The sequence below is a fragment of the Leucopleurus acutus genome (assembly GCF_964270905.1).
Source record: "Leucopleurus acutus genome assembly, chromosome: 8".
Lineage (NCBI taxonomy): Eukaryota > Metazoa > Chordata > Mammalia > Artiodactyla > Delphinidae > Leucopleurus > Leucopleurus acutus.
The window spans coordinates 59,654,415-59,674,005 of NC_139151.1; the positions used below are offsets into that span (position 1 = coordinate 59,654,415).

The 19,591-nt window shown below is 45.2% G+C and overlaps 1 protein-coding gene across 2 annotated transcripts in view; it reads left to right on the top strand.

Annotated features, from left to right (window-relative positions):
* The window catches only part of CLPB (ClpB family mitochondrial disaggregase), a 145,739-nt gene that overhangs the window by 41,821 nt on the left and 84,327 nt on the right, over window positions 1-19,591 (top strand). For both annotated transcript variants that reach the window (XM_082844678.1, XM_082844677.1), the window contains exon 4: window positions 14,317-14,420. In XM_082844678.1, the coding sequence (XP_082700804.1) occupies window positions 14,317-14,420 (104 nt within the window). The remainder of the gene's footprint in view (window positions 1-14,316; window positions 14,421-19,591) is intronic.

Consider the following 19,591-nt stretch of genomic DNA (forward strand, 5'->3'; position numbering starts at 1 on the left):
CAGGAACCAAAGATCCTGAAACAGTGGGGTGGTGGGGGGAGGTTCAGATTTGAGTCCACTTGGGCTTGCTGGTTGCCTTGAAAGCCCCTGCCTCAGAGAAGTGAGACTGCCAGGCAGAGAAGGAAGCTCCAGCAGAACTGTTTGAAATTCCCCACAAGAGTCTCCCTCCCTCCTTCTTCTTTTTCTCCCGGAGTGCATTTCATCAGCATCGGAAGGACTGCTTCCCGGCACTGCCTTCCCTGCTTGGCTGGAGTCCCTGAGGAGCTGAGCTAATGAGTGGATAACACGCATTTGCCAAGGCCTTCCTGGATGTGGTACCTGGGCTTTGTTAATTTTAAAATGCCGCCATCCTTGGCTGAAGACCATTTAATTCCCTCTCATAGCAGTCATTTATTTTTAGCATTTGCTTATTTTCCCTCCACCTTACTAAGGGGGGGGGGCATTAAATCCTATCTTTAAGAACCCAGCAGCCCAAGCCAGATCGCTGACCTGCAGGAGAGGTTTTACAGGCCTCTCTGTGTGGCCGACAGCTCCACAAGTGTTCTTAGAGCAAAGAGCTGATGCTTCTCTTGCAGCTGGACTGGGGCAGCCTCCATGGGAGGCTCTTCTTCCTTGCTGGCTGGCCAGGGGCAGAGCATGTAGAGAACCCCAGTACCTGTGCTTTAATGTAGGTACCAGGGGACCTGACAACATGGACGTCTATCCTGCTTTGGAGGCCTATAGTCTCTTCCCAAGGTCCTCAGCCTGTTCTCAGCCTGGCTGCTTGCTGCAGAGTGGTGCTTCCGTTGGCCGGAGGAGGCTGGCTTTGTGCTATCTGATCTCCTGACTATAGTGGTGATGATGGCTGTGGTTGACTGAGTGTCTTCTGTGTGCCAGGCCCATGTCGAATACTTCCCATGTTGGCTCTAATCCTCACTGCAATCCTAAAATGGGGGGATTATTATCCCTATTTTACAGATAGGGAAAATGAAGCTCAGAGCTGCCTAAGGTTGTCCAGTAAGTGAAAGGGGGAGCCAGGATTTGAAGTCAGGTCCCTCTGAACTCCAAACCCTTATTCTCTCCACTGGATTATACTACCTGGGTAGGGAAGATGCAGGGAGCAAAGCCATGCAGTGAATCAAGGGGTGCCAAGACCAGGAGTCAAGTCAATTCAGGCAGGGTTTCTTGATGACCCACTATATGCTGGATGATTTTTTGAGAAATCTAAAAACCGACAAACTACTCTCCTTGTCTTCAAAAAAGCTTTCAGAAAAGGGATAAAACAAGCCTACTTTTAATGGCAGATTGAGGCAGAATGTGGTCAGTACCCAGAGAAGACCAGCCTAGAGTGCTGGGGTAGGGGTTAATCATGAAAGGAGGCCCTTTCACATGAGGTGGGCCTTGAAAGACAGACAGGATTTTGGTTGGTAGAGGTGGAGAGCAGAAAGACAGCATTTCTGGAATAAGCACCATTGTGAGCATAGGCTCATAAAAGTAAGAAAGTAGGGATGTACCAGAGTTAGTAGGGGGCACTGGCAGGGTCTGGAGACCAGTGAGGGTAAAGGAAAGCCTTATCCAGCACGGACCATGGTCCTCTCAGGCTGTAACTGTCTAGCATGTGGTAGAGCTGTGAGCTCTAGAGCTGGACGACCTGGATTCACATCCAAGCTGTCTCTTCCTCTTACTAGTCATCTACCTTGGCAAGTTCTTTCACTTATCTGTGATTGTTTCCTCAGCCATAAAATGGAGATAATAAGCTGAGCTACTTTAAATGTGTAAATATATGTATAGTGTTTAGAATAATGCCTGCCACATAGTAAGCACTTGATAAGAGTTTGCTACTTTAGTTAATAGTAGTATAGTAGTAGTGGTAGTGTCTTAATTATTATTATGACTAACACTGCTGCTGCTGATTGGTGACCTCAGGAAGTTAGTGAATTTCCTGCAGGTAAGCCTATCTTTGATGGAGGTGGGGGTATTACTTGCCTCTCACCAGTATCTGATGGGTGATGCAGAAGCAGTAGGGCTTTGGAGATTCTTTTTCCACTCCTTTTCATCTAAGAATCTGGGCCTAGAACATGGGACCCCAAAGCAGGGCACTTTGATGTGGAGCTTGCTCTCATCCCAGGTGGCCGCAGCTGCCTAGTGAAGAGCAGTTCCCAGTATTTCCCAGCAAGAAAGGGCGGGTGAGCGTGCTGGCCAGGTGCCCGGAATGCCAGCACCATGCCCCCAGAAAAGTGTGCCGAGCTTGATGTCTCTCCCACCGCTGCTGTGGTTGATTATCTCTGAGTAACAGAGAGTCATTTCTAATCCCATTTAGAATCATTGCTCAAGATAATCCTGTTTCGTAGTAATGATATTCCAAGCCCAGCATGCACCCGTTTCTAGTTTGGCAGACACATGCCTTGACCTCAGGCCACCCAGACACTGCTCCCTGGAAAGTGATGTCAGCTCATTTGCCTAAACTGACAGTCTCAGGGTACCCACCCCCTTCTCCAGCACTATATCCCATCCTGGGGTTCTGTGTTCAGTGCTGTCTTCATGGAGAAGATCAGTTGGGATGAAAAGAGCATCCAGTACTCATCCAGTTCAGCAGCCTGGGGAAGGGTGTTCCATTTCTAGGGACTGTGGTATGGTCCACTCCTGCACCTCCTCTTTAAAGACATCAGACCCACTCTGTGCTTATTTAAATAGGGGTGCCACAGGGATATCGGCTCGGTGCTTTGTGACCGCCTGGAGGGGTGGGATAGGGAGGGTGGGAGGGAGGGAGACGCAAGAGGGAAGAGATATGGGAACATGTATATGTATAACTGATTCACTTTGTTATAAAGCAGAAACTAACACACCATTGTAAAGCAATTATACCCCAATAAAGATGTTTAAAATAAATAAATAAATAGGGGTGCCAGCTTGGTGGGTCAGGAATATACAGTAAATATGGTAGGTGTGTCTGGGTTGCAGCAGGGTATTTGGCTGTCTCTTATAATATCCACATTAATAAAATATGATGTGGCAAATAGTTTGGTCAAACTAATGAATGGTGAATGATCTGGTTCATTGTTTATATGTGAATGGATATCAGACTGGAAAGCAGACTGTACTGGTGAGCCACAGGGGTCTGTCCTATTCACTAGTCATATCACTGATTCTAGTGAGACCATTGATAAATGCCAACCAAATGGGCAGATTAAATGAAGCTTAGAGGTAGTTGATATGTTAGGTGAAAGAGTCAGGGATGTGAAAAAAGAACTCCGTGGGCTAGAGCAATGGTTAAATCTGTGGTGATAAAAATTAATAGGGACAAGTGTTTCAGTCTACAGTTAAAACCAAAAACCAACTGTAAAATCCAAGGAGGCCCACTTTAGCAATACTAGCAAGTAAAGCCCAGGAGCTGACTGAAAACTCAATGTGTGCATCAACAGTGCAGTGTTAAGGCCTTAGAAGTGAATTGATTCAACGAATATTTACTGGCCCGTACTGCGGCCTATGTGCAAGGGAACAGATGGCCAGGCAAGGTCCTTACTTTGGGGAGCACAGTCTAGTTGTGTGTGGCAGAGTGGTGAGGAACAAGAGCTCTGGAAAGAGGGCCTGAGTTTAAAACCTAGCTCTACCTCTGAACAGCTGTTTCCTCATCTGCAAAGTAGGAACAATAGCATCTACCTCAGCATAGGGTGGTTGCGAAGATTAACATGCATGTAAGACTGCTTACTGCAATGCCTAGTGCATAGTACATCTAGGAGATGTACCAGCCTCAACATGCTCTTACGGATCATTTGCCTGGAGAGAGCCTAGTCTAGCCTATACTGTGGAAAGAATCCCTAATAACCAGGGCTTGACCACACTGCCCCATCGGTTTGGCGACTGTGTGTTATGAGCCACAGATTGAAAGATATGGAAGTGTATTTAGAACTAGGCTAAGTATATGAAATTGGGATTGTCCTGGAAATCCTGTGATGGGTAATCTCAATTCCTTGGCCCTCTGCTTAACGTGCCATGTCTTCCTTAAGCCTTGCCCAAATTATCTCACCTGGTCTGAGCCCTCTACTGATTTTGACCCTTGTCCCTCTGAATCAGACTCCCTCTTATCCCAGCTAGCTGTTATGACCATCTGAAAATATCACTGTCCCTGGTACATAGTAAGGGCCCAGCGACTATGGGATATTATGACAGACTAATGGATGGTCAGATGGGTGAGAACCAGTGTGGTTTAGGGGAGTGTGCACTGGGTTTGGCCCCAGACAGACACATGGATTTGAATCGTGATTCCTGTACTTATTTAATGTGTATACTTGGATAACTCATGTTATCTCGCTGAGCCTCAGTTTATTCATTTGTAAAATTGACTAGTACCTCATTGCAAGTGGTTATAAGGATCTGGAATAGTAAATGTAAAGTGCTCAACCCACCGTGGCTGCTTTATTATGATTATTGATCTTTACCTTTTGAGGGAAGTAAACAAAATAACATCCTCATTCGAGGAAACTGGGGCACATTTTCTACACAGGTACTTTCCTTGCTTCCTCCCTAATCTTTAGTTTGTTTCCCAAGGAAGCTGGCTTTAAAAAGAAAACTGCACCCCACCCCCCAAAAAAAGAAAAGAAAACTGCCTTCCCATCCTGCCGCCCACCAAGCTCATGCCTCTACACCACAGGACCTCTAGATTCAACACAGGCCAGTTCCTTTGGTCGGGCCTCCCCGCTTTCCCGACCGCCTGTAGACCAACCAGTAGACTGAATGATCCATAGCTCATTTGACTTTCCAGCAAACCTCCTGACCTGTGACCTCTTTGCTTTCTCCCCTCATCGAGGTGTGCTCTGGGTTGAGAATAGGTCAACTCTTTGTCTTTTCCTTGGGACACAGTGACCCTATGCTTGCGTGGGGGGGGTAGAGGGGAGGAGGAGTCGGAGGAGCTTCTTCTGAAGCTCCACATTGTGTGGGGACGACCTGGAGCTGGGATCACTGCCCTTCTTGCTTCACCAACTCCAGCTGCTCGCCAGCCGCCTTTGACACGCGCCTCGCCCAGCTTAGGCCTCAGCTCACACCACAGGTTTCCTCCCTCTTTCCTAAACAATGTGATGATCCAAAGCCCCTCCGGCCACTGAGAGCAGAAAGCCAATTGATGTAACTGTCCTCCTGTGCATTGTGACGCCCCACTGTCCTGAAAGCAGGTGCTCATCAAGGTCCATGTGAGCCAACTTCCTACGTGTGCTCCCACATCTAATCTAATTACAAACCTGATCGGAAAGTTAAAACTCGCCTGGTGGGGGCTGTTGCTCCAAAGGGAGTTCTGTGAGTCCCAGGAGCTGCTTCTTAGGGACCACCCTCCCGTTCTTTTCCTCAGCTTTGTTTGGGAACTGCCTAGTGGAGGGCAGGAAGGGCCTAGTGCTGAGGAGAGGAAGATGGAAGTTTTCCACAGCTAAGCTGCCTGCAGCCCAGTTCGGACCCTCAGGTGGGGGAAGGCTGGGCAGGGCTGAGACAGTTGCGTTCCACCTTTCTCCCCCATCTCTCACCAAATAAAATAATTATTTCATTTATTCATTCTTCATTTTTTCGTGCAGTCATTCAGAAATCATCTGTTGACCACTTATTGTGATCCAGGCACTGGGCAAGGAGCTGTGAAAGAAGGTTGAGACATGGCTCTTGCCCCGTGATCTACTGGGAAAGGCAAGTAAAAGTAGACAGGCAATAACGACATAACATGGTGAGGGCCACCTTCCACAGGAGTAAGTACTGGATTCTGTGCAAAGAGGGAGGGTGTGACCCGGGCTGGGAGTCGGAGAAGCCTCAGTTGAGTTGGTGACTATGTCACTGAGGAGCCCTAAAGGTGAATGAGCACTAACCAGTTGAACCAGTAGGAGGGGCCTGCGTGATGGCCTTTGGTGTACTTCGGGGAGTTAATTGTTTTCACTGGGTCCTTAATTCTTCAGCCCCCAAGATCACTAGATCAGCATGGGAATTAGAGTTCTGCAATTGAGAGACTCCCTGAAGGAATAAATTTTTAGAAGAGATGGTCAAGTTCAATTAATGAATAATAGTAGGTGGCAGGGAATCAACCCCTTTTTAAAAATCATCTATTCATGTTGCTGCACGTGTATCCAGCCTGTTGCTTCTGACTGCTGCATCATGTTTCATAGCATGTGTCTACCACATTTAACTTACCTGTTCCCCCAGTGATGGACATTTGATTGCCTCAACTCCCCACTGCCACAAAATATGTGGTGAACATCTCCCATGTTGCCCTCTATAGACCTGTGTAAGAATCTCTCTGAGATACATATCCTCACGAGCAAAGTGCTGGGTCATAGGGTAAGGTACTTTAACATGACAGATATTACAAGATTGGCTTCCAGAATGGCTGCTCCAGTCTGTCCCCTGGCAGTGCATGAAGAATCTGAGATCTGCATGTCTTCACCAACACTGGGCATTTTTCAGCGTTCTCACTTTTTGCCAGTGTGTTAACTTGAAGTTCTATCTCATTTTTTTTAATTAATTAATTAATTTACAGTAAGTCCTTGTTGGTTGTCTCTTTTAAATATAGCAGTGTGTACATGTCAGTCCCAAATTCCCAATAAAATGCTATCTCATTTTTAAAAATTTTCCTTTCTCTAATCACACACAAGCTTGAGGATCTCTTCATATACTTAATCATCTTGTTTGTTTGTTTTTTTCCTCCTCTGGGCATTGACTGTTCATATCCTTGCCTCATTTTTCTGTTGGGCTTCCTGATCCTAGCCTTGTTGCTAAAACTTGAGTTGAGGCGAAGTGCTTCTACAGACTGTTAGCTACCTGGGAGTCAACACAGGGAAGTGAGAGGCCATGTAGCAGAGTGATAAGGACATGGGCTTGGTAGCCAGACTGCCCTGGTTTGAATCCCACCTCTGCTCCTTACAGCTGAGTGACCTTGGACAAGTTACTTATCCCTCAGTTTCTGTTTAACCTCCTTCATAGGGTTGTTGTGAAGATTAGATGTTAGTATATATAAAGTATTTAAAATAGTGCCTAGCATGTAGGAGGTATATACAAATGCTAGCTCTTATTATTAGACTGCTATCTTCCTCCTACTTAGCCCTACTGTACCCTTGAGAAAATAGATACTTGTATCAGCAGGCAGTAAAATAAGCAGAAAGAAAACAGCTCTCAGCCTAGGCTCAGAGCTCACCACTCCTACTCACATGTGTAACTCTTACCAAGGTCTCGGGCTCTAGACCTGCATTCTGCTCCCTATCTAAGGCCAATCTTTAAGACCTGACCATTTCTGATTAGCCAGATTTCCAGGCCTGCAGTGCCCCCCATCCCTGGCCTGGCTAGCTCGGCCCTATTGCTGCTTCTCTGCCAACCTGTCAGCTGGATACTATCCCTCACAACCTTCACCTTCAGTATTCACAAAGCCCGATCTTTTTGGTGAGTCAGCTCACTTGGGCAGAGATAAGACCAGAGTAGATTCTGATGGACACACAGGAAGGCAAGTACTGCTACCAGAGCCAAGTCACTAAAGGCCAACTCTAAACCACCATCCTCCTGGGCTGTAGACATTCTCTGACTCTCCAGATTAGTATTGGAAGTAGGGTATCTGGAGATTATCTCTAGCCTTTGAGGTTGATACTGACATTGGTAGGCATATCTTTCCACAGACCACCAGAGGCCAAGTCCTGAGGTGGCTGGGAGAATTGCTGATGTTTGTAAGCCTTTGTCTGGTGAGAACCTCTGGAGTAGTCAGCATAGTTCCTTTGAGTGTGTTATAGAAAAACGTAAGTGAGTGGGATGGTGTACTCTGTCCCCTTTAACCCAGCTATTAAGACCATGAAGGCCTAGCCCATACACTTCACTGCCCATTTAGCACCAGCTACTCCAATTTAAGATAGTGATACCTAAACCCAAACCTCCCAAGTGACAGCCAGTATGCCAATGCCAGAACAGAGGGGCGGCTCTAGTTTTCCTTTGGTGGATCACCTCCGATAGCAGTACCTGCCTCCCTTTGTGCCGTCAGATCCTGTAGTCCCCTTGTCAGCCAGGTGGGCCAACTCACCATCTTGTGTACGTAACCTTCTCCCAGATATAGTTCTGAATTGGGGGATTTGTTTCTGCTTCAGCAAAAAATGTCAAAGAGGCAGAAATCTCTTCATTTGCGAAGTCTCCTCACTGCTGCCCCTGGTGTCTGCTTCTTTTGCCTTGTCTTGACCTCTGATACCAGTGTGTTTCTTCGTTTCTGGTTGCTTACTTGTTTTGTGGTCTGCTGTTTCCCTCTGCCTCTAGTCCTTGACATCTGACCTGGCTTTTTACTCTCTGCCTCACGTCTCTGCTGCCTGGTCTCTGGCCCTTGGCTCTGTTTTGACTATGAACTTCTTGACACTCCCTGGGCCTGGCCTGCTGCTAAGCCTGTTCTCACGAGCCTTGCCTTAGCTTTCTCTTACCTGGCTAGCCTCCTACTCTGTTTCTACCCTCCTACATCCCATTGGTCCACGAAGTTCTTTTCATCATCAGAGCTAACCATAGTCATGTAGTCCTTTAGCCTGATCTGGGCTGGCTTCTCCAAAAAGGGCCTGATCCCTGTGGAACTCTGGGTTAGATGCTTTTTAAGTATGAGATAGCTCTTGGGCAAAAAAAGCTTACTAGCTATCTGGTAAGGTGTTTGGTGCCACTCGGCCTGAGCAGCCACAGTTCCTTTAGTCCTAGGTATACCCCACAGTGGGGCTGCTGCCTTTTGAGTTAATTAAAAGTGAAAGGAGTCTTCTCCAGGATTGCAGAATGAGTCACTAGCTTGGATGCTCACCCTCTTTGTCCTCCAAGTTTGTGAAGTGAATTGCCCATTCCTTTTGATTGGGTTAGCAGCCCCAGGGCTTAGCCTAGTCACTTTCCTCTCCCCATCCTGCCAGACCACTGTCTGCCCTTTGGGGCGAAGGGCAGCATACTTGGTTGCTTGGACACGTCTTGCAGCCTGCAAATTGGACAGATGGAATCAATACTCAGGAACCTGGAGAGGCCCAGGTAGCACAGTTAGTGACACTAGCTGCCTGGAGGGACAGCTTGCCATGGGAGGGGGTGTGATTGAATGGTGATTGGACACAGCAGCTGAGGATTAACCAAATTATGTCCCTTTGAGTTTAGATCGACAAACCCTTCTCACTTAGATTTTAAAACAAGCCAACTTGTGCAGAATATAGAAGAGCTGCCTTATTTTTTTAACATCTTTATTGGAGTATAATTGCTTTACAATGGTGTGTTAGTTTCTGCTGTATCACAAAGTGAATCAGCTTTACGTATACATATATCCCCATATCCCCTCCCTCTTGCGTCTCCCTCCCACCCTCCCTATCCCACCCCTCTAGGTGGTCACAAAGCACTGAACTGATCTCCCTGTGCCATGCAGCTGCTTCCCACTAGCTATCTATTTTACATTTGGTAGTGTATATATGTCCATGCCACTCTCTCACTTCATCCCAGCTTACCCTTCCCCCTCCCCGTGTCCTCAAGTCCATTCTCTATGTCTGCGTCTTTATTCCTGTCCTGCCCCTAGGTTCTTCAGAACCTTTTTTTTTTTTTTTTTAGATTCCATATGTATGTGTTAGCATACAGTATTTGTTTTTCTCTTTCTGACTTACTTCACTCTGTATGACAGACTCTAGGTCCATCCACCTCACTACAAATAACTCAATTTCATTTCTTTTTATGGCTGAGTAATATTCCATTGTATATATGTGCCACATCTTCTTTATCCATTCATCTGTCAATGGACTTTTAGGTTGCTTCCGTGTCCTGGCTATTGTAAATAGTGCTGCAATGAACATTTTGGTACATGACTAGAAGAGCTGCCTTCTTTTTTTTTTTTTGTTTTTGTTTTTGCGGTACGCGGGCCTCTCACTGTTGTGGCCTCTCCCGTTGTGGAGCACAGGCTCCGAACATGCAGGCTCAGCGGCCACGGCTCACAGGCCCAGCCGCTCCACGGCATGTGGGATCTTCCCAGACCAGGGCACGACCCCACGTCCCCTGCATCGGCAGGCGGACTCTCAACCACTGCGCCACCAGGGAAGCCCAAGAGCTGCCTTCTTAACACAGGGCTATGCCAGCATGAGTCCTGGGGGTGATTAGGTATATATCTAGAGCCCACTTCAGCCCAGATTTGTGTTATTATCACTAAGATTATATGGACACAGAGAAGAGAGCTCATATTTGTGGATCTCTTTTGATGTGCTAGGCACTGTGGTTTTACATACTTATACCCTACAAGGGAGGCATCATTATCTGTTATTCCAGTAAGGAAATGGAGTCCCAGAGGTATAGTAACTTGTCCAAGATCACAGTCAGTAAATGATAGAGCTTTGATTTGAACCCACGTCTCCCTATACTTGTTATAAAATTTCATGCTGTCTTCCCAATTTGTGTCTTAGTTCAAACTTCTCTTGACTTTCCCACAGCCCAGCTATGGAGTCAGGTACATAGTAATGATAACTAATGTTCTTTGAGCACTTATTATATGTCAGGCACTGTACAAGCACATTACATACACTAACAGAGTTATATGAGCTAGATACTCCTCCTTTTTTTTTAATTTGGGGGTGCTGCATACCATAACCTTCTTTAGGAGTATCACAGTACTCATTAGCATTTATGTATGTATGTATGTATTTATTTACTTGGGCAGGCTGCGTTGGGTCTCCGTTGCTGCGCACGGGCTTTCTCTAGTTGCAGCAAGTGGGGGCTACCCTTTGTTGCAGCGCGTGGTCTTCTCATTGCAGTGGCTTCTCTTGTTACGGAGCACAGGCTCCAGGCGTGCGGGCTTCAGTAGTTGTGGCTTGCAGGCTCCAGAGCACGGGCTCAGTAGTTGTGGTGCACGGGCCCAGTTGCTCCATGGCATGTGGGATCTTCCTGGACCAGGGCTTGAACCCGTGTCCCCTACACTGGCAGGCGGGTTCTCAACCACTGCGCCACCAGGGAAGTCTGAGCTACATACTCTTAATATCCCTGATAATTGTGATTGCAAAATGATTTTCTAATTTCATCATTTGTTCTACATTTATTATTTGTCATTCTACAATAAAGAAGAGCTTTCCCGTCTCTCCCATTGACTTATTCATTTATTTTCAATACGTACTCTTGGAATCTTAGTGTACCCAATGGGTGATAATCCATTAATGTCTTTATTCATGTTGATGTTCATATTGTCTCTGATTTTAAAGCCAGCGTTCTTAACCTCTGTACCATACTACATCCCTTTCTATCAGATATTTTTCTCACTGCCTGCAGATAGTTGCCCATCTCTAACAGCCTTTTTGAACCCTCTTAACTTTTAATCTTCTGGCAAGCAGGAAGACTAATGCCAGTCTTAATCCAAATTATGTGTAAACTATGAGCAAATAGTCTCCAAGTGAAAACCTGACAGACTCTGCTGTGAGTTAAATATCTGAGTTTTAGACATGGATTTTAGGTGCTTAGAGACCCTTCTTATTTCTCTTTGGGATCATAATTCATATCCTAGATAAATTACCTGTAAAAGGTAATTCTTAAGATCCTTTTAGGTGAGGAGAATAGGCACAGGAGGCTCACTTGACCATGTTAGATCAGATGTAGAAGAACCCCATCTATGTGGGAGATAGATTCTGGTTCTTTGACTTACCTATGAGGACTGTGTGTTTGTGTGCATGGGAGTTATTGAAATTCATTCATCCGTTCAGCAAATAATTGGGCAGGTCCTGTGCCTGTTGAAGGTTATGAAACTCAAACCAGTTGATACAGGGAAAGCCAGCAATACTGCTGGCTACAGATATTGAAAAACTAACAAAGGAGAGAAACTAAAATTGTAGGTTGGCTTTTTAATATTTATGATAGAGTGATTTTTAAATTTTTATTTATTTTTATTTTTGGCTGGGCCACAAGGCTTCCAGAATCTTAGTTCCCCAGCCAGGGATTGAACCCGGGCCCTGACAGTGAAAGTGCCAAGTCCTAACCACTGGACCACCAGCGAATTCCCTAGAGTAATTTTTTTTAATGCTTGCCATTTATGCCTTCAAAAGCATTAATAGTTTTGAAGGCCAGTGAGCAAAAGATGAACATGCTAAGAGAAAAATAGGCAAAGGACATTATGCCTGAAAATAAAAACAAAATTGATAATTGTGATTCATGAAAAAGGAAACACAACTGATTGCTAAACTTTTTTTTAAGTCCAGCCTCACTAGTAATCAAGGAAATGCAAGTTGAAACAGCAGTGTGATTCCATTTTCTGTGTCCAGATTAACACATAATGAAAAAGCTTTGGTGAAAGAAAGGCACAGCGGTTGCTCTCATCCTTCTTCCTTTGATAGTAAAAATAAAAATCGGTACAATCTTTCTGAAAGGTAATTTAGTAACATTTATCAAAATCCTTAAAAATGCTTATACTTTTGATCTAGAAATTCATCTATTAGGAATTTATGCAAAGGAAATAGAGATTGTTATTGAAATATTAAGAATAATCTAATTGTTTTACCATTGGGAATTAGCTAAATATAGACTAGCCTTTTAGTAGAATACTGTGCAGTCATTAAAAACAATGTGATAGACAGATATTTAAGACATGGAAGGGGGTGAGGTATGTGTGTGTTTAGGGAGAGTTTATATATGATCCAATTTTTGGTAAATAAAAATGTGCATACATTGAAAAAAATGGAAAGATGTTATATATTCTAAAACTTTTTTCTTTTTGATTAGCTATATCTTCTGAGTTTTTTTTATAGTGAACACGAACCTTTTTTTATTAGGGAAAAAAAAGGAAAGTATTAGCAGGAACATTACATGATAGAAGGGAAGCTAACATATGGAGTATTCCTGGGTCAGGCACTGTACTTGGTGCTATATAAATTCACCTAATTTAACCTCACTGTGGAGGCTCCTGCCTCTTGTCCTACTCCCTCCAGTTCATTCTCACACAGCTATAGGAGTGATTCTTCTAATCGCAAAGATTTGGAAGGAAACACACCAAACTATAAATAGTGGTTACTCTTAGAATTTAGATTAAGGAGATGGCCATAAGGGAAGACTTTCATTTTTCAATTTAATATTTCTATATGATTTGTATTTTTTTTAATGTATATATCTTGAAGTGGGGAGGAAAAGCATGTGTTGCCACGTCACTTCCCTTTTAATCCCTTCAGTGGCTTATCTCATTCCCCACTTTTCTTCCCCTTACACCCTCTACTCCAATTCTACCTTTTTTTTTTTAATGTTATTTTTTTTGGCTGCATTGGGTCTTCGTTGCTGCGCGTGGGCTTTCTCTAGTTGCGGCGAGCAGGGAGCTACTCTTTTTTGTTTTTTGGGTTTTTTTTTTTTTGCGGTACGCGGGCCTCTCACCGCTGTGGCTTCTCCCGTCATGGAGCACAGGCTCCAGACGCGTGGGCTCAGCAGCCACTGCTCACGGGCCCAGCCGCTCCGGCATGTGGGATCCTCCCGGACCGGGGCATGAACCCGCGCCCCCTGCATTGGCAGGCGGACTCCTATCCACTGTGCCACCAGGGAATTCCGTGGGGGCTACTCTTTATTGCGGTGCGCGGGCTTCTTATTGCAGTGGCTTCTCTTGTTGCAGAGCACAGGCTCTGGGCGCTCGGGCTCAGTAGTTGTGGCTCACGGGCTCTAGAGCACAGGCTCAGTAGTTTTGGCACATGGGCTTAGTTGCTCCGTGGAATGTGGGATCTTCCTGGACCAGGGATGGAACCTGTGTCCCCTGCATCAGCAGGTGGATTCTTAACCACTGCACCACCAGGGAAATCCCCAATTCTGCTTTCTTCAGGTGAAGCTTCGTGCTCTTTTGCCTCCGATTTGTAAATGCATTGGGTCCTCCCACTTCACCAACCCAGATCTGGCTTCTCAGCCTTCCAAGTCTTTAACACCTTAAATACCACGTCCTCTGGGAGGCCTTTCTTGATCCCCTCCCTTGGTTTCCCACCATACATGGTACTTCTCCCATCGTAGCCTTTATCACACTTCGCTGTAATTTTATGCTAATTTATTGTCCTTCCCAGAAGAGACTGTAAGCTCCTTGAGGGCATGGACACTAGCACCTAGAACAGTGACTAGAACATAGTAAGCATTTGGTAAGTAATTGATGAATAAACACTTCGTATTTTATAGTCTTGGACACTGAGCCTTAGAGAGGCGTTAGATAACGTGTCCAGAGCCTTTCAGCCAGTAAAGTTTCAGAGCCAACTTTCCTACCCTTGTCTTTGATGCTCGTAAAGTTCATGTTCTCTCCACTGTACCACTCACATGAGCAGAGGCAGATCCAGTCCCCAAACATGCCTCAGAATCTGAGTGTCTACTTCCTCAGCCTTTCCTGTTTTTGACACTTGGTGTCTTTTTGATTTCTTCCAGTGTGGTGCAGGTCCTGCTTGCAGCTGGTGCTGACCCAAACCTCGGGGATGATTTCAGCAGTGTTTACAAGACTGCCAAGGAGCAGGGAATCCATTCTTTAGAAGGTAAGTGTGGGCTACCCTGCTGTTCTGAGATCTCTCCTCCCTGTGGCTTCCAGGCAGCCGTGCTCTGTGCCAGCTCTGTGCCAGCTCTACCAGCAACTCAGGGTGAGAGCCTGCAAGTCCCTCATCCTCTAGGAACTCATAGAGAGCGCAGAAGGCTTGGAACAGATGCCCTTCACAGTCCCCTCTGGCTCTATAATTTATGTCACTTCAAGTCTTGGGGAATAAAATAGAGGCCCAATTTCATAACCGGGGTGGAGGGGTAGAAGAACCTTTTAACTGGTGTTCTCCCAAAAGAGCCTCAATCTGTGGAGTCTCAGATGAGTGGACAGTGGAGCAGGTTTCCATAAAATAATTAAGGCAACTGTGTGGAATGTGGATTTATTCTTCCTCTACTTTCTTCAGACTTACCCTGTCCCAGCCCTGCCCCAGAACTAGAAAGCAGCCTCACTGGTTTCCTCAGCCTCAGAAGTCCCTCAACTGTTTTTTTCCCCTCTTCTGTGTGAAATACAATCCTCTCTCTGGACTGGCCCCTCAACTTGCTGAATGACCCAGGACAAAGAGTGGACCTTGTCTGTGCTTATAAAATGGGGTGGTCATCAGTGTCTCCCTGGGGTGTTGTGTGCGTGGTTGCTTGGACTTCTCAGAGGAAGGAGGCGGTGTGCACCTACCAGGGCTTGGTCAGGTGTCCGTTGAAGGGTACCTGGGCAAGTTAGTCCGTTATTGCCTCTGGTGAGTTTTTCAAAAGTAGGGTTGAGAAGAGGGTAGGTTGCTTTGACTGCAGACAGAGATGAATATTTTACGTTTGAGCTTTGCTTGTCCAGATTGGCTCTGCTGCCCGCCCATTATCCTGGATCACTCACAGAGGCTGAGATTCCCCTCCCTTTCCAGCAGCAGGGCAGATGAGCAGTGGCTACTTTAGGGTTGGCAGTAATGCCAGGAGGACAGACAGCCTTGCTGATTGCCTAAGGGTCAGAACATTGACCTGAGGGAAGGTTCAGCAGAGGGAAGCAGTGTGCTCAGCCCTCAGAGCTGTCAGCAAGGCTACCAGACTGACGTGGGTGTGGTAGCCTAGGGCAGAGGTGTCATTGCTGCCCCAGCAAGGTTTCTCAAATCAGCAGCCTGAGAGAAATGTCAAGAGCATCAGAGCATTGCTACCCAGTTGCAGTGTGAAGTTGCCCTCCCCCTGCCTCTCCACCTCTCTGAACCTGCTCCTTTTATCAAGCTCGCTTGCTGTGACTAGATCCTCCATGGAACCTTTGCTGCAACCTGCCCTCAGCTGCTCTTTTGAATGTTCTCTAAATCTTGGCCCTTTATGTGGTTATTTGAACTCTGATCTGCTCATATGTCTTTTCTTTCCTCGTCAGCTGACAGTTCCATGTTCAGGCCTTGACCTATGCCTCCTTGGATTCCCCACTGAGCTGGGGGAATCATGTTCACTTTGTTTCCAACAGAGGAGAATTTCATGAGTACCAAACTTGCCCTATATTTGCAGCCTGATGTGTGGGGACTCACCTTATAGGCTGTCCTCTCCTCACTAAGACATAGCATTGCCACCCTCAGCTCTGTCTTCTGTTCAGGTGCTCTCACCAAAAAGCAAGGAGGAGCATTTGCTGAGAGGGCAGGGCCAGGTAGAAGGGAAGGGATTATTTGAGTGCCTTCTTATCGTTCTTGGGATCCCAACAGGGTCCAGTAAGCATTTTTGATTTCACAGAATCTCAGAACTGTGAAGCCGTCTAATCCAACCTCTGCTGTCACACCAGTCCCCACCCGTGCCTTTCAAGTTTTGTACCTTTGTGTTCTAATAGTTCAGCTTTCCAGGTTGATGCTCATATTCAACATTCTAGATCAGTGGTCAGCAGACTTCTTCTGGAAAGTGCCAGATAGTAAACATTTTAAGCCTTGTGGGCCAGTTGGTCTTAGCTGTGACTACTCAGCTTGGCCACTGTAGCGCAGAACACAATACACAAATGAGAGTGTGTGGATGTGTTCCAGTAAAACTTTATTTACAAATATTGGCAGCAGGCTGGATTTGGCCCATAGGCTGTAGTTTGCCAGCCATGTTTTAGATATTTCCTTTTTTCTTTCTTTCCTTCCTTTCTTCTTCCCTCCCTCCCTCCCTTCCTCCCTCCTTCCCTCCCTTCCTTGCTTCCTTTCCATTTCTTTGCCTGTTTTCATCAACCTCCTCTGAATTTTTTTTAGCTTTTGCTAGCCAGCCTATATTCTAGGTAGGTAGACAACAGAAATATTGGAATAGGCTAGCGTATCTCTCATGAAATAAAGATAAAAATATTAACTATCTCTTCTTATTTTATATGATCTGCAAAGTTAGCAAATAGGCTTTCTATGGATTCAGTTACTTATTCAGCAATCATTTTACAAAATTTTATTGATCACATTCCTATCTAGCAGGCATTGATCTAGGTACTGGTGAGTTAGACAAGATCCCTGCCATCATGTACTTCATGTGCTAGTCTTTGATTAAAATGTTTACAGGACTCTATTAAGTACAGAGCCCTGGAGCTCATGATCAGAACAATTTAGAAGCATTACTCAACAGTCACAGCTGTAGATCCACCAAACTTCATTCTTTTCTAGCCTCCATTTCTTCATCCTGTCCACAAAATTTTAAGAGATTTTCTCTGATTTATTGCTGAAATAAAAACATGTTTAACATTTGTCTTAATTTGTTGCTCAGTAATCCTTTCCCAAAAGGATATTAGGTTATTCTGGCATGGTTTTGTCTTATCCTTAGCGAACCCATACTGGTACCCAGTAATCACCTAAGTGTTTCAGAACCATTAAAAATAAATTCTAGATTGAAATAATAAATTTTATCAACAATCATTAATAAACTCACTGCTCTGTGGCTTGTGAGATCTAACTCTCTCTGTAGCTTTTTCTCTTTTTTGAATTTCAGACTGCCTTTGCCGGCCACAGTTTTCTGGCAGCTCAGCCGATTTTCCCTGATGTATCAGTGTGGATGTACTCTGCTCTCTGACTTCATACGCTCTGCTTTCTGACTCCGGGCCTGGAGAGTGACAGTTCTTTAAAATCGTCTCAGGGTTCTCCTCTCCTTACCAGTCTAAGCCTTTAACTCCTTCTTAAACATATTTTTCTTTCCTTTTAACATTTAAAGATACCTCATTCATTTATCCATTCAACCAGTATTTATTGATTGCCCACTGTATGCAAGTTACTGTACCCAGCTCGGGGTCATTCTCACTGCTGAAGTAGACAGAAACAAAAGAATCCTGTGGTTCTTTTTTTCTTTGGATTGGACTGACTTTTTCATGGGAAGCTACCTGACTTGGGGATGTGTGAGGAGGTTAAGTAGAAGACGAGGTACAAGCCTCTTGTCCAGAGAGTGTCTAGGCAAATTCACAGGAAAGTCACAAGCTCAGCAAAGTTCTTCAAAACACAAGCAAAGCATAAAGTCAGTGCCAAAGTCCATCAAGTTCACTAAATTTCTAATAGATATTTCTGTGGGGTTCAGCCTGTGCTCAGTACTGAAGGGAAGAGTGAGTTGTAGTTTGTGACTTTGGCAAGACCTCCCTAAACCCCCATAATATATCCCTTGTCTACCTTATCAGTATTATGTGAAGATGAAGAGATAAAATATGTGATGTGTGAATTGTAGAGTACTCTACGGTTGTAATTGCTTATTAGTTTTGTTTATTTATAATTGAGCATGCACTTACTGAGTGTCAGGCACTCTGCCAGATGCTGGGAATAAATAAAAATGGATATATATGATCTAGCCCCTCAATATATATGATCTGCTCCCAGTCAAGTAAGAAGACAGACCTGTGAACAGGCACCACAGTGCAGAATGATAAATGCAAAGGTTGATAGATGTACAAAGGATATAGGTAGCACTGGTATAGGTAGTGATGCCCTCTATCTGAAGGCAGACTGATATCTGGGAAGTGTCACAGGGTAAGTGACTTTGAACTGGGTCTTAAGGATGTGTCAGAGACTGCCAGGCAGACTAAGAGGGGTGGACTTTCCAGGTAGAAGGGATAACACATGCAGAGACATGGGATAGGTGACAGCCACTGGAATCATCTGCCACAGTACTGAGAATAGCAAGAAGTAAGACCAGAGAGGGAGGCAGGGTTCTATGTGGGAAGGACCCTGAAAGGCAATTCTAGGGAGCTCATAGTGTTTTCTGAAGGCCATCAAAGGATTTTAAGTAGGAGAATGCTCAGTTTACATTAGCATTTTAGACGGACCATTCTGATGGGGTGGGGATGAATTGGAGAGGAGAGATTAGCAATGTTTGGGGGATGATGGATCCCTTTGAGAATTGGATGAGAAGTCATGCTCCTCTCCCTCAAAATGCATTTCTCATTTCTGGGGATTTCTAAAAGAAATCTTTGGGAATGGAGAGAATAGGTATTAGAAAAATATTAGGAGGAGGTGGAGTATTCAGTGGAATGTGGGAATTGATGGAAAAGGAGGCACCCATCTGTCACCTCGGGTTCTGCTTTCGGTGAACTGTTAGATGAGTGGGTCTGTAGTTCAGAGAAGTCTGGCAGCATTTGCTTGGTAGTTAAAACAATGAACGTGACTGAAACTGCCTAAGGAAAAGAGTTAAAGGGAAGGGATAAGAGGACAAGTCCTTCACTCAGGGTATCAGCATTTAAGGTGTGGGGAGGAAAGAGGATCCAGGCAAGGAGACCAAAAGGTATCAGAGAAGTTTCTCTCAGAGAGGCTCTATATCCGTTCTGCCTGCTCAGAATGGGCACAGCCTAGAGAGGAAAGAAACCTCTTTGCTGAGACTTGGCTATCGGTTGCCCCATTTCTAGTGAAACCCTTCTCCTGTTTGACATTTGGCATTGCTCTAGCAAGAAGCCTGCTCAACTGGCACATTACTGTATCTTCAGCTCTTGTCAAGGTTGGTGTTTCTGGGTAGAGAGCAAGTCTGCTGGTGCAGGTGATGTAGGGATGCTTGGCCTTATTGGTCTGACTGTTCTGTCCATTCTCTCCAGTTCTCAGAATGGCATCTTCAGAGGCACAGCGGTATCCTGGAGAAAGGTCAGTCTTCAGTGCCAGGAAGTAATGGGTCCTCTAAGCTCTGTCACCAGCTGTGTGATCTTAAGCAAGTGGCTTAAGGTCCTTGAATTTAGGTTTTCTCATCTGTAACATAGGGATAACAATACCCATCTTAA